Consider the following 15,127-nt stretch of genomic DNA (forward strand, 5'->3'; position numbering starts at 1 on the left):
AAACTACTCAAGTAAAAGTCATAAAACAAAAATTGGGAAAGTGAAAGTATTTTTACACACTCTCTAAGAAATAAACCAGTGAATTTACTGAACTAAACTGGTTCCACTAAGCCAGTTTGAGTAAACTGAGCAATATATTTATTTTCTTTGCTCAAATTACTCGACTAGGCTTAGTGGAGCCATGACTTTAGCCAACATGACTTTGTTGAGTAAATTCAACACTTCATCTTGTAGAGTGCAGAAACATCTTTTTTCATGATGTGTTCAAACATATTTAACTTTGCAAATTAACTAAAAATCTATAAATAAAATGGATTTAGGTTAAATTTTCACAAATTATACTGTTTTGTTCCTATGATTAATTTGCTTACATTTCTTCTTATTGTTCCATTTATTTTATCCATTATTTTTCTCAAGCTAGTATAATACAGGTAACGAGCTTACAGTTTTTTACAATTGCTAACACACTAAAATGACATCCATAGCACACTTATTTTAACTGACACACAAAGAGCAAATCCTCCTCTCAAGTCTCCAAAAGTCAAAACACATTTTCATTTTCACACATTTTACTATTCAAAATGGCACTTTTTAAATGGACTGAACACAGCTCTCTGCATAATAACACACAACAATCTGACAGAAAGTCACAYGTTTGCTATTTCAAAACACTGCCGTTCAAAATGACAATACATGAGCTAACTGGCCAAACACCTGAGTGCTTAACACTCCACTCAGGAGCACTATAAGATCATCTCTTACAACAACAATGGAAGATGTTGCAGAGAGAGAAAGAGGAGGGTGAGAATGAGAGGGGGAGGAAGAGGAGTTCATGGATAAAGAAGACAACTATCATATGAAATCAGAGTAACCTTAGTTGATCATGTCATCAACCATGGGCTGACATTGTGAGTAGCTGCAGACAGTTCTTACTGTTGCCACTGTCATCTGGACATTTAGACTGAAGTACAGGTATGTAACCAGAATATATTTTACAGTACAATGTAGTATATCCATGTCACAGTGTATGAGTTGGATGACACCTGTTTATTTCATGAATGGCTGCAGTCAAACACTAACTCTACAACAAGTTCCCTTTAAAATTTATTCTACTTTTTGTGAGCTTATTTTTGTTCATTCCAATACTAGTTTTAAAGTTTCTGGTCCATAGATTATTACAGCTAAACACAATGACGTGCTTGTAGTTCCCAMTACGGATGGATATAAATGCTAGTTTTAGTTGTAACAACAGCAGCCCTCAGGCCGTTACAGTCTGACCTGTTTGGTCATGGACCTGAACGGAAGAGCCCCCAGTATGACCGTGTCGTCCACCCGGTCGAACCACCGCCTCGAGGACACTTTCTCCATGAGAACATTGTAGCCTAAAGTCGGGTAGAAGAGCAGCCTCGCTAACGCTCCGGACATGGTGGAGCTGTCGAGGGAAAATTGCTTCTACACGATTAAAATGTCATTCCTGTCCTGTTTTAAACTTTAGCCTGTCTCTGAAACCTGACTGCATGTGTTCCTGGAGGATTTTATTTCAGGTTGCTCCACTTGTCTAACTTCCGGTTTCAGTCCTTCAAAATAATTTCCTCACGCATTAAAAAAAATAATAACAGTCCAATAACAATAACAATAGTTGTTTCTTAACAAATAAAAACAAAGTCAATCTTTTTCACATTTATGTAATCTCAATTTAATGTGTTTTTTCTAGTAAATAAGATGTAAGTTTTATTTTGAACAATAGTTCTTTACAGTCAAAAGCCTACTTATTATGGCCATAGAAATAAGACATTTGTCTTAAATGATCTCACAAGATATACCAGTCAGTAACATGTAACATCTGAGAAAAAGATACAATACAGAAGCTGAGAACGGCCGTTTTCAGCATAAAATTTTGTTACATAGTTTTATTTATGACAATTTTCTCGAGATAACGAGTTAATTTCTCAATAGTTTTCTCCAGCTTACGATTTATGATTTTCTGTGCATCATTCAGTAACCATGGAGATGGCCCGATCCTCTCACCTGGTCACCAATAAAGTTTATTATATCAGAAAGATCACTGAGTAAACGCCTGCTGATCAGCAGTCAGGCCAGCCAGCTCCTTAAATGATGAGGGCTGATATGAAAGTTATCTGTACAAGACAAACTTTAATTAGTCTGTGTAATGATGCAAAAATGACAAATTTATACACTAGGTTGCCTTAAGACCCAGCCTGCCCTTGTAAGAGATCTGTGATCTCAACGGGACTTGCCTGGTTAAAAAGCAGTAAATAAACAAATAAATAAATAGCAAAGTTAATCGATGACCAGCTGAGGGGACCAGGCCATCTGAATGATGCACGAGAGGAAAACCACCAGGAAATTAACTCGTTATCTCGAGAAAACGGTCCTCATGATAACGACATATGTATTTTCCATGGAAAAATAATTCTATGCAGAAAACTGCTGCTCTCAGCTTCCGTATACACAAAAATATTTGTACATTTTTTTTGTTTCACCAACAAACAGGTTTCTGTAGAGCTATTAACTTAAGCTAGAACTTCTGATTTCTGACTGTCAAACATTATTTTTGTCAATCTTAGCTGTATCAAAATACAAAATGATGAAATTTTCCAAGTCTCCTCATATCWGTTTTTCGTGATAACATTAATGATCTTTGTTTGTTTCTACATCATTTTGCTAATGGTAATGCAACCTAAACATAAATATAACAGAAATAAACAACTGRCCAAAAAAAATGTCATCAGTAATTTTTTTTTTACACTTTTATTTCAAAAAGCTTTTTAAAACCAATCAAGATATAAAATCTAAGTGACTGGATCATCCATTAAGATAAGAGTCTTAATGGCTTAAAATCTCTGTGGAAGAGCACTTCCTAAAAAGAACAGCAGATTCAGAAATATTTACACAACAAAAAGGTCCATTTATAATAAAACAGATTTGGGAGGAACAGTGTACGTCTCTACAATGCGTGTTGCAAGATATATACATATATAAAAAGTGCGGTGTATTCATAATACATTTGGACTGTAACCCCGATTGCATAACTTCAGAAAGTTACACTTTCATTAGTTTATAAAGAAAAAAAAAGGTGCAGCTTAAGATACAGACAATATTAATGCGTCTCAATAACTGGAAAAGTCTGAGAACTAAAGTAGTGTTTGTTTAATTTAGAATACATTTTTTGGACAGTGGCATATCAAACAACGATAGCCCCATCAGCATCTAATGACAGATTCCTTTGTTTTATTAAATCACCAATATAAAAACACTCAGTAATATCCTTCATCTACAAATAAAACTCAATGACAACAATAGCTGGGATCAATAATGACACCTGAACTTAWTTGGAGGACCAATAATGATCCCATCAGAATGAAGAGGTCAATGGTTGGTTGTGGTTGAGTTCAGGATGTTGGGCTGGTCTTTGGTGTTAGAGGCCTTGGACAGGTCTCGCTGTGGGGCAAAAGAAGAGCAGTTGTAAGGCTGACTGTTTCAGTACACCAAGACAACCAGCAGACGCTTAAAAACAAACCAGCAAACAGAAAACATGCAAATCATTTTGAGTTCCCATAAAACCACCCTTTGATTTTTAATGGCTCATGTGTTTTTATTGTTTCCTCTAAAAGCTCTTGTATGCCATGCTGACAGCTGACAGTCATTCAGTGTGTATTTTTTTTTTTTGGAGATCTCTGGTTAAAAGCCACTGCTGTGTCTCCTTCAAGACTGTCTTTTTATATAATTGTCCAGCTGGATGTTAGCAAGGAGACACTTCAGTTACTATGRCACATTAGATTTGGTTTCATAGGGACTCTAAATGTTGCATTGTGTTCGGTTCAGTTAGAAAACTGTCACACAAAGAAACTCAATTTTAAAATCACTAGCAAATAGGCAACAAGAAGTTTAGTGGCATTTCAGTATCACCCTTGAGGTTAAATTTCTTGCAGCCAAAACTGTCCGACTGATGGTAATTTGGCAATATTTGCCACAAAGCTGTTGTATAATGGCAGCCTTGTTTTCTAAAAAGAGGCTATTAAAAATATATTAGATAATCTCTGGCTAAACCCTGTTTACACTAATCCAAATAGATAATTTAAAGGGGGATTTAATGCAAATTAAAACATTTGTTGAAGATTTATATCATGTTCTAATGTCATTTTCTCATCTAAAACATACCCAGARTGTTGCTTTGACTCATTCWTGCACGTTTRAGATGCATGTTTGTGGTAATCATGTGGAGCTGCCTAAATAGTTKGTACAAAGCTCCGCCTATTTGTACATAGCTCCTCCCTGGAGCTCAGTCTGGAGATGAGCTCCGCCCCCATGGCACTGTTTGAAAAAYGTGCTGAAGTGGAAGTGTCTGAAACCGTAGGAGGTTCTTAAAGCGACTAAGGCCACATTCAAGGTGTTTATTTAAKCTATGATGCTAAGTCTAATTTACTTTTGATACATTATTTACAATGTGTTCATAACAACTGAAGATAACAGTTACTTGACTGTGATATGGAATTGAACTGTGTGTCTGTAAATTACATAATACCCCCATCAAGAAAAAAAGTTTCTGCCATATTTGCAACTCCTGCCCACACACAAATTGTATTTTTGGTGAAAGCACTTTTACAAACACCGCTAAATAGAAAAAAATATAATTCTCATGGTAGATGTGTACACAGGAGGTATAGTTTTTCAAAAACAAAGTAGCAGCCTTTTATACACTTGCTTATCAGTTTCTGCCMCACACTAGTACAGCTTGTACCACAGTTATCTACCGGTACATCAATCAACCTGTTTAGTAAACACAAATACTTCACCACAATCTTCATTTCTGGTAAAATAATTGTTATATTGTGTCTTGCCTCATTTTAATAATAAATAAATTATTAGTGCAGCTGTTAAGCTAACTAGTCATTACTTTTGCCAAATATAACAGGATGTGTTTATAACCAGAGCATCATTAACTCTCCATGTCTGGAAACCAATAAATGAACATAAAACTAAAAATTTTTTTAAAAAACATACAGCCTGAAGAAAGTTACTGAATTTACTGGAAAGTAAAATGTGTTTCGTCTGGTTTTTGTTTTTGAGATATCATTGAGGGAGAAACCACTAGAGAGAAAAAGACAGTTGAAAGTCTGATATTTCTCCATACTTTCCACTGGTTAAAATGTGGTTTATTCTGTCTTATGTCTCTGTAAACAATAAGTGATTTGTTAACTCCCTGAATCATGTTAATTCAGACAAGATGATAAAAATTTGTTTTCTTTTTGACAAGAAATATGCAATAAAATGCAAGGATTAGTTCAYAGGTTTTTAGGATTCAAAACACACCTTGATTTAACGGATTCAGTGTTGACCAAGTCCCTCTAAAACATAGAATTTACATAATTAAGACTTTCAACATTACTTTACACAAGGTGCTTATATTTGTTCTGGCACAGCACGGGTGGGGGGAACATTAGAGACAAAAGTGTAAATTACCACAAACTCTGAATATGTGCTGGCAACAGATGTTATGCTGAGGTTAAGCTGTGGACAAGGTGGGGTCTGCAACGCACCACTCAGAGGGGTCCCGTTCAGCTGGGCTTTGTTCTCCTTGTTGCAGCCCTGAACCCTTGGGTTGGGGGGCTTACCGCCACCTGGTGTCTTTGAGGTTTGAGCCTGGAAGATGCATTACAGAAACGGTTTGCATCAGATGCAGGATTTAAAATAAGACTGAACACAGACACCAAAATTCAGATTCATGATGAGAATAAAGAGTTTTACATGGAGGTGACATTTTAAAATATAAGCTTAAATAACAATAAGAAAAGTAAAATTACCAAAATATTATAACTGAAGGCTTTCTTAAATAAATGAATGTACATCACCCACCACCTTTCATGCCACAGTTTTAGACTTGAGATCATGAAATAAGTTGTGGTGATTTTGGTCAAACCTTGAAAATAATCTTATCTGATGAAAAAGTGTGAAACGCCATGTTGAGAGGATGGTTTAATGATTTTCAGCTTCTACCTCATCAAAATTTAGCTAAATTTCTGTTCAAAATCCCTTTGTGTGTTGGCCAATGACCATTAGTTATTGCAGCATGATGGGTGACTTGAAAACTTAAAAAAATCAGCTGTAGATTACTTTATGAAAGTTTTATTAAAATCCAACCAGTGGTTCCTGAGATATTTAGCTAACAGAGACACAGAGAAAACCTGTGTGTCTGACAGGAAAGAATCAGCTTGTTCATACAGATTCTAACASTTTTAAAAATGTCATTTCACATAGTTAAAAAGGCACAAAGCCTGCTGGTACACTGAAGTGGCAGAACCATGTATTATTAACACAGAGCACATTTTATTGTGACTTGAGCGTCTGTTTTTCTACTGTCCTCAGAGCAGCCCAGGCAGGATGTCATGTAGGTTTTTTCTTTCCTGTGATTTTGACTTTTCTTTGCCAGTAAATGTTTTCTAAACATTAAATGACTGAAATCTACTCCTGAGCTCTTTGTGAACTTTTCCCCCCATGACAATGTGCAAGTAAWTTTTTTAAACCTAAAATATTTGACAAACCTTGTTTGCAGAGAGGGGGAGGCGCAACACAGGTGAGTGACAGACGGTTCCTCCGTAAGCAGAGCGCAGGGTGCCGTTTGTGGTGGCGCTGGAGAGGCTGGACGTTGTATTAAACTGGAACAGGAGACAGAAGCTGGGTTAGTGCTGAAGAAACTAGATATTTTGTGACTGATTAACTGAATTTTAAATAGTCTTGTAACTTATACTGTAGGGCAGTGCGATATGGCAAAAAAAAAAGAACTATTAATTTTTTCGTATCGTCCGATCACGATTAATACCACAATTTTTTTAATTATTAAAAAGTGACTAAGAAATAATTTAACAAATAAATAGCTACAGAAATTAAAAAAATATTATTTCACTTTCACCAATATAACAAATAGCTGTGATTCAGTAGAACATGAAATTATTTTTCCAAAGTATTAAAGGGATTTACAAAATAAATAAATAAATAAATAAAAAACACACTTTCGTGTGTAAATCAAAGAATCTCACATTAATAGTTATCCTTTTGTAAAATTAAAGTTTTAGAATTGAATTTCGCATTAGATATGCCATAAAGAAACATAAACCTACAAACAGCAGCAATTGGTGCACACTTGCCAACTGAATAGGATCTAAGCTCATTATTTACTTTTGTTATGGAAGGAACCCCCCACCCCATGACCCCCTCCTGTTTACAGAGCTTTATCAAAGAGACAACGCCGTTTCATTTTCTCTGAAAGAATATCTGATTCTGCAGACACAACAACATGTTGGATAAACTCGCAGCTTCTGAGTGTTCAGGAGTTTGCAGCGTCTCTCAGCTGCTGTTTGTGATGAGACTCAGACAGGAAGTGGTCTTCACGTCGCGTCCAGCCCATCATGTCGATAAAACCGACAGAAAAGTTCTTCTCCAGATAAATGAAGAACTGCTGGGACATTGGGCCTCATGCAAGAACCGTTCGTACGCACAGATTTGTTCTTAAGTTGTGCGTACGAGTGATTTAGGAGAATTTGTGGCATTCACCAATGTTTTCGTATTCTAAGATTTTTTTCAGATACGAACAAAATTCACGAGTGGTCCAGACCTGTCGTGCATTTTATGAGCAGTCAGTCTGCTGTTATCCAGACGGGTTTTCCTCCCTAATAACTTTATATTTCATTAGTTTGAAGATATTTTGAGTTGAAAATAAATCACACTCCATAATTATGTTGACAATAGGCTATTCTGCTTGAATTAGAGTTATAATTTTAAATGTAATAATTTAGACTAACAATATAAATTGTCCACTCGTCAGTTTTCCACCGCTTATCCAGGATCAGGTCTCGGTGGCAGCAGCAAAGAGACCCCCTCTCTCCAGCGACACCTTCCAGTTCGTCCTGGAGGACTCAAGACGTTCCCAGGCCAGAGGGGATACATGATCAAGTCCTGGATTTTCTCCAAAGTGCCAGACTTATTTTGAAAACATTTTAAAATGCTTATTTCAAACCCGCATCTGAGACCACCTGCGCCGCACAGCGCGCTGGGGGGGGGACACACGGTGTGCAGCGCTGCTGCTTCTGAATAAATGAAAATGATTTAACACAGTTGTTTATACTTTTAGCAGCTCATTTTATCCCACAGCTGAGCTGCTAAAAATGACAGATTTTCTTTTCTGGATCTCTGACAGACGGACTTCAATCTCTGAACTCGTAAAGTTTTTATTTTTTCAGTTTTCGCTGTCATTTTTCATGAATGGACACTTCCTTGTATCTGAGGCAGGAATCATAGCCTTATATGGTGTTTTTGGGGTGGTAATTATGCTAATCTCCTCTCGCGTGCACGAGCAGCTGGATACGAACAGGTGGAATTTACGCAGCTCATTTACACACTTTTCCTGAAGATAGAAGAGTTTGTTGAATCTGACGTGACATGTTCGTACGAACCCTTCATACGAACAAAAGTAAGAGAAATTTAGGATAAGAAWACGAACATGTTCTTGCATGAGGCCCATTGCTCTGTTCTAAAAATTACCCTAAGACCGCTTCATATTTTTAGAGGACACTTTTGTTTTAGATCACGACTCTCTTTCCTTTGTTCCCCCCTCCCTCTCCCTCTCCCTCATCGGGAGGGCAGCTCAGAGCTCACCCTGCGTGTCTGTTAGCAGATAACAGCAGGTACAGGAAGAGACAGTGGCCAAAATACCTCAGAAACTCGTCCAAATAAGCGAACTCTGAGATTCAGCGTTTTATGCTGGATTACTTTGGTTATTTCTGCGATTCCGTCTGTTTTTCATTAGCAGTTTATAAATAGAAGTGGAGCAGGAGGAGGTGGATTCTGATTGGCTGTTGTCACTCACATTTCCGCCATGTTTGATCGAGGAAGAGGCTCACAGCTGATCACCGTGATCCACCTGAATGTTTTCTCGATCAATAATCGACCAGCCCTACTTTATGATGGATTGTAATCAAGTCTCTGTATCACATGTGCTTTCCTTCAACAGTGTAAACAGAACGTTTTAGATTCCAGGAATGTACGACTGTTTTAAGGCTACTTCCTTGTTTTCTATATGACCAGGTTTTGTATTAACATTGTAAAAACTCATGATGGAAGGCATTATGTCACAACGCTGTGATAATCTTTGTGTGTGCAAATAAACACTCAGGTATGAGAACTGGACCAGGTTCAGGATCGTCACTTTTTTTTAGGTCCTTACATAAAGTCAGTCAGAAGAGTTTGTCACCTTTCTTGTTTTGGAGGAGGAAGGAGTGTTGAGGAATCTGCGCTTCGTTGGCGTTCGTACAGTGGTTCCGTACAGCATGTCCTCCTCCGTCTGCTTGGTCTTCTTTAGCTGCTGTGGAGGTGTTGCACAGACAAAGAGTTAACATTTCTGAGTGAGCACAGAGCTGAGAGAAGAATGTACAAACTGCCCACCCTCTGAAGTTTCTCGTTCTCTTTTTCTACGTGGTGCAGCTCCCACTGCTGAGCCACATACTGCAGAAACTCCTGACCATTCACCAGAAACTCCTGGCCCTGTTCATTCTGCCAAGCATCTATTTGCTCTTTTAATTTCTTTTCAAGCTTAAAAAACACAAAAACATCAGGATTCGGTGAAAAACATACCAGCTCTTGGACCCTTAGAGAATCTACAGTGGGTTTATGTCTTACCTTTGGCAGGTTTTTCTGCAGCTCTGACCTCTGTTTTTCTTCTTTCAGTAGGTTTCCTCCTCTGTTGGTGAACCTTGTTGGATCCGTGGCCTTTTTCTACAAATGACCAAAGTGATAAAAATGATTCATGTTCAGCACTGTTGAAGTGGGGTACAGAAAGCCCCATGGGATGAGCATAAAAAGGTTTTAAGTTCTGCTACCCTGCATAAAAATGGGAACTGCACTTTAAAATAAACTTCTTTCCTCCCAGTTGTTGAATCTAGTTATTCCTTACACTGCTGCTGTAGCTTCAAATATGTTTTTTTCTAATAAGTTTAATAGTAATTAGTTATGTTGTGCTTACTATTTATGAATGAAGAGGAGCCAAAAACAAAAATACAATATTTGTTATGGTTGTTTATGCCATCAGTATAAATAGTTTATTAGCATTGTTGGGATATTTCAACTAGCAAAACTTGGGGTTATAATGTGAGAAGCAAAAATATTTGGGAACCATTGATTCAGACTACTGGGTTGTGAGTAACCAGACATACAGACTGAACTTATTGGACAGGAGAGACTTGTTGCAAATTTTCATTTTCTATTTAATAAGTTCACCTCCAGCTCCAAGAAGATTCTCCAGCTTTCTTCCCACTTGTTGACTCCTTCAAAAAGCTCCTTGTGATCTTCATAATGCTGCTTTAAACGCTGAACCTCAGCGTCGTGCAGAGCCAACAACTCCTCGTTAAAGTCCTCTACAAAACAATTAAACGTGATTACAAAACTTGTACCAAATTCATTTCTATTTGGTTGTTTTAATGTTACGGTTCAACACAAAAACTCACCGCTAAAATAAGGAGCAAATGCCTGCCGCTGATCGGTGCTGAAGAAGCATTTTTCCCAAAACACAGCGATCTCAGAACGGATGGCGTCCGTCACATTACGGATGTTTTGGAGTTTGAGMTCTTCCAAACGCTGAACTTCTACTTGTAACTGAAAGAAAAAGGGAAAAAAAAGATTTAAAACAATAAAACGACTAATCTGGTACCAGAGGACAGAGCTGGTTGGGAATTTAGACAAACAAGAATTTTAAGGTGTTATTCTTAATKGTAATTCTTATTGGAATATTATGGTTGGGCAATACAGGCATAAAAATTAATCGTGATTAATTGTGACAACAATATAACGATTAATCCCCCGGACACCAGCGTCCTAGTCACATGACCAATTTAAATCAGTCTAGTGGGAAAGATATGCTCTCCTAAATAAATCTGTCCCAATGTGTGTTCAAAGTACAGACTTCAAACTATACATTCGTTTTTAAATGGTGTTAATAGGCCAAGTAAAACCGGAGTTACGATAAATAATTTATGGCACATAAAAAAAAGTCATATTTGAAGCGGAAGAAAGTAAAAGATGAACAAATTCAGGAAAAAAAACCCAGTCTGAAACAGAGTGAGGACTTTGATGAGGAAGCAGGAGATCCATTATTGGGATTAGAAGAAGAAAGAAGAGGAGCGCCCGGCAGCATTAAATCGTATTAATTGCCAATTGCCAAAAATAATTCAAAGTATTTCTGACAATTCATTGCACACAATACGATTTTGCCCAGCCCTAATGCATATCTCCTGCCACCTTTCAAGCCAAAGTTTTAGACTTAAAGGGGCAATATCATGTAAAATCAACTTTGAGTTTTATATCATGTTATAATGTTATGCTCCATAAAAACATGCCCAAAGCCTTGCTCTGACTCATTCATGCATGTTTGAGAAATCCTGCAGTGTTTTTAGGCAGCCATGCTGAGGAGCAAAACGACAGGTGGGGACCAGAAACGCCTTTTGGTACCAGCAACGCTCCTGGGACGTGTCTTTAAGCCGAACTTCCTCATCACGTAGCACAACTCCCCACCCCACACACCCCGCCCATGACTCCTGCAGGCTCTTGGGTGAAAGTGAAACTTAAACTGTCTGCTGAGCTCTCAACATTAGTTCTCACTCAGTGAAGCTCTTTTCAGATTAAAAATATATTTTGAGGAAATGAGTTTCCTCCACAGGGTGTCTGGGCTCTCCCTTAGTGATAGGGTGAGAAGCTCAGTCATCCAGGAGACTCAGAGTAGAGCCGCTGCTCCTCCACRTGGAGAGGAGCCAGTTGAGGTGGCTCGGGCATCTGGTTAGGATGCCTCCTGGACGCCTCCCTGGTGAGGTGCTCCAGGCACATCCCACTGGGAGGAGACCCAGAAGAAGACCCAGGACACGCTGGAGGGACTATGTTTCTTGGCTGGCCTGAGAACACCTTGAGATTCCCCCAGAGGAGCTGGTCCAAGTGGCTGGGGAGAGGGAACTCTGCTTAGGCTGCTGCCCCACGACCCGACCCCGGAAAAGAGGAATAAAACGGACAGACGTACGGAAACATAGTTTCAGATGCCAAGCAAACTGCATCATGGCAGCAAATCTATCCAACTAAATTGGTCATGTGACTAGGACATGAGGGTGTCCAGGGACTCCAGGGGATTAATCTTCAAATTAATGGTTATCAGCTAAATACCGCAATTAATCGTGATTCGTTTTTTTGCCAATATTGCCCAACCCTAGTGTTAAATGTTACCAGATGTTGGACCAACTTCAGAGCACAGCTGAAACATGGGCAGATATGAACACTGGTGTATTTCCACAAACCAGAAGCACACATAAACATATGTAGACCACAATACATCCCAAAATACTAACACTGAGCATGGCATCAGTAAACATAAAAAGGTCAATTAAAAATGCTGCTAATAGAGAAGTGTTTAACAGGTAATGCTAAAATATTGCACAGCGTGTAGGGCTATGAGTATGTGCTGGAAATTATAGCTCATATAACCACATCAAATGTTAGCTTAAAACTGGCCAAGTTACAGACATTTTTAAGTTTGTTTAATGTCACTTAGCTGTTTGAATTGCAATTTGAACTGAGTTGACTCTGGTAATTCAATAAGCGTACACCCAATGATTACTTTCTGCAAGTTTCTTTGAAATTTATCTGGTGATTCACAAGATACTTTGCTATTGTTGCAAACAAATTTACCTTTGTGCATGCCCACACTCATACAAAATAAAAAACAAAACACTCTTATTAAAATGTTGCATTTAGCAGGGGGCAACAATGCACATAGAAAAATGTAAAGCACACAGCAGTGCCTTCAGTTTTCTCACCGCCTCCAGGTTCCTCTTCCTGGAAGAGACCAAGTGTTCATTCAGAGCCTCTCTTTCCTCCTGAGAAACCTGCAGTCGGTCCCACAGCTGCTGGATCCTCTCTCTGAGACTTTCACACGTCGCCTCGTTTTCTGCTTTACGTTCCTCCAGCTGCAGGATCAATATGATGTTTAGCTAAGGTGTACAAAAATATCCAAAATGCTGTACACAGCAGATTAGCTTTCAAGACTTTAACATAATGTGTAAAACTCGTTTTTATTTGATTCAAATTCAAATTGAAKTTTAAAAAACGTAACGTAGAGTTCCAATGAAAACATCTTGCCTGACAAAGCAGCACTTTGAGAGCCGTGATGTTGTCTCTGGAAAGGCAAAAAGAGTCCTCGTCCTCGCAGACGACATCCTTTTCAAAGCTGGTCTCCGGGATGCRGTCCAGCTCCTCCATGTGCAAAGTGATCTGCTTCTTGAGCTCCATGAACTCTGCATATCTCTTTGCCTGGAAAGGAGAGACCACCACTGGGTTAAATAATGATTCARCTGTTGTAAATCACCACACGAGTGAATTTACAGCTCCTGCAAAAAGAAATAAAAAACACTTCAAAAAAAGATTTAGAACTCAGGAATTAATATGAAATATTCAGTCAGAAAATACTTTTTGATTTACTCAATTTATAATGATATTACTAGTAGTGACGTTCACTGGGTACTCATCTATAAAACAGTTGTTCAGGTAGGGTGTAGTCTATAAGACACCAGTGTCTGCTGAATGAACAATGAATATTGACATTTGATGTAAAACAAGTGGACACAACACCACTATTAGTTTTAGCTCCAATATAACTTGTGTATGGCTCACAACAACATGAACGCCATGTTTTGACTTGTAATTAAGAATTAAATTTAAAAAATCCATAAACTTTAGTTCAATATCAGTAGAACTGACTCAGTAAAGCCTTTTTGTGTTTGCTAAAGTTGAATGGGGCTGACTCCGAAAGTTAAATCTGTTGTAGATTATAATCCAGTGGTTCTTTTCTGAGAATTTCATTAAATTTAGTCCTGGTTCAGAAGTTATTTTGCTAACACAACAGATAAATGAACAGATGCTCTTTGTTCATGGACGATAACAGAGAAGACACAGGTGCTCTCACCTTCTCGTTATTCTGGGTTGCAATGTGTTGCTGGAAGTTTTGCAGCTGTTCGAGGGAAGGGACGGAGTCTGCGTTGATGCCGTACGGCATCGAGCACAAAATGTCACACAGGTCCTGGTCCTGCTCCAACAGAGTTTTCAGCTGCTGCATCCGCTGGGTCTTCTCCTTCTTCAGAGCCTCCAGCTGTGTGCGCAGGTTCCTCTCTTTTTGGAGCATGCTAAGACCCTCCTCCTCCTACAGAAACAAATCATGGTCAAACACTTCAAAAAATCAAAAATTAACACAAATTTATGCAGCTGGTTTTATCGGAGACCCCAACTTTGAAAATGAATAGATTCAGAACCAATGATTACTCAGAGAACAAGCAGAATACCTTGGGTAAAAACAGCAAATGACCAGAACTGCTGATTATTAAATTTTAATAATGGCTGTGTCCAAATTCAGTGGCTGCATCCTTCAAGGACCAGCCTATCCGGTCTAGGTGGGCCGGGTCCTTGGTTGACCACAAAGACCAGAAAAAAAGTGACAGAATTTGGACGGTCTAGCTTTTAGCTTTATTACCGCCCTTACACCAGACGACACATCTGTGGGCCGCACTCARAGGAGTCTTTGGATTTGGACAGCCATTGGCGCGGTGCAGTGATGTAAGGGGATGAAAAATTTGGCCTTCAAAGGACGCAGGCCCTGAACGCACAGCCAACGTCAATGTTTGCAACTGAAATAGTTTTTCTCCACATGTTCAGTCAACTTCCTGCCTACTTYATCTGACCATCAATTTTAAAATGGTAGAAGAAAAAAAGCCCACAGGTGCCAAAATCTGAGAATAAGCTGGGTTATGAGTTTGAAGGGGTCTAAAGTAGGGCTGTCAGAAACGATTATTTTTAATCGATTAATCACAGATTATTTTTTCGATTAGTCGATAATCGGATCATGTTAACTGAATTTAAAAACAGAGTTTATCACACCAGAATGCTGCTATTATATAACCATGGTTAGATTTTAGCTATATGCTAACTAAAAAATAATTGCTGTGGAAGGCAAGTTCTGCTCTGCAGATATTGCATTGCACAGGTTTCCCTTTCATTTTCTTAAAACGTTCCCACACTTTTGAGCTCC

General features: G+C 38.4%; 2 protein-coding genes across 6 annotated transcripts in view; both read right to left on the minus strand.

Annotated features, from left to right (window-relative positions):
- ptpmt1 (protein tyrosine phosphatase mitochondrial 1) overlaps positions 1-1,503 on the minus strand; it is a 9,577-nt gene extending 8,074 nt beyond the window's left edge. Inside the window, exon 1 of the mRNA XM_014021425.1 lies at positions 1,279-1,503. Coding sequence (XP_013876879.1) covers positions 1,279-1,425 — 147 coding nt within the window. The 5' untranslated portion in view covers positions 1,426-1,503. The remainder of the gene's footprint in view (positions 1-1,278) is intronic.
- Positions 1,504-2,755: 1,252 nt separating this feature from the next.
- The window catches only part of prc1b (protein regulator of cytokinesis 1b), a 21,393-nt gene continuing 9,021 nt past the window's right edge, over positions 2,756-15,127 (minus strand). The window contains exons 4-15 of one of the 5 annotated variants that reach the window (XM_014021427.1): positions 14,012-14,245; positions 13,189-13,359; positions 12,867-13,016; positions 10,518-10,665; positions 10,291-10,427; positions 9,694-9,789; positions 9,460-9,606; positions 9,269-9,376; positions 6,564-6,677; positions 5,485-5,664; positions 5,335-5,369; positions 2,756-3,462 (exon numbers count right to left, since the gene is read on the minus strand). In XM_014021427.1, coding sequence (XP_013876881.1) covers positions 3,414-3,462; positions 5,335-5,369; positions 5,485-5,664; positions 6,564-6,677; positions 9,269-9,376; positions 9,460-9,606; positions 9,694-9,789; positions 10,291-10,427; positions 10,518-10,665; positions 12,867-13,016; positions 13,189-13,359; positions 14,012-14,245 — 1,569 coding nt within the window. In that variant the 3' untranslated portion in view covers positions 2,756-3,413. Of the gene's footprint in view, positions 3,463-5,334; positions 5,370-5,484; positions 5,665-6,563; positions 6,678-9,268; positions 9,380-9,459; positions 9,607-9,693; positions 9,790-10,290; positions 10,428-10,517; positions 10,666-12,866; positions 13,017-13,188; positions 13,360-14,011; positions 14,246-15,127 lie in introns of all 5 variants that reach the window. The other 4 variants (XM_014021426.1, XM_014021430.1, XM_014021429.1 and 1 more) reach the window with 4 other exon arrangements.

Source organism: Austrofundulus limnaeus, unplaced genomic scaffold (assembly GCF_001266775.1).
Source record: "Austrofundulus limnaeus strain Quisiro unplaced genomic scaffold, Austrofundulus_limnaeus-1.0 Scaffold292, whole genome shotgun sequence".
In the NCBI taxonomy this organism is placed as follows: Eukaryota; Metazoa; Chordata; class Actinopteri; order Cyprinodontiformes; family Rivulidae; genus Austrofundulus; species Austrofundulus limnaeus.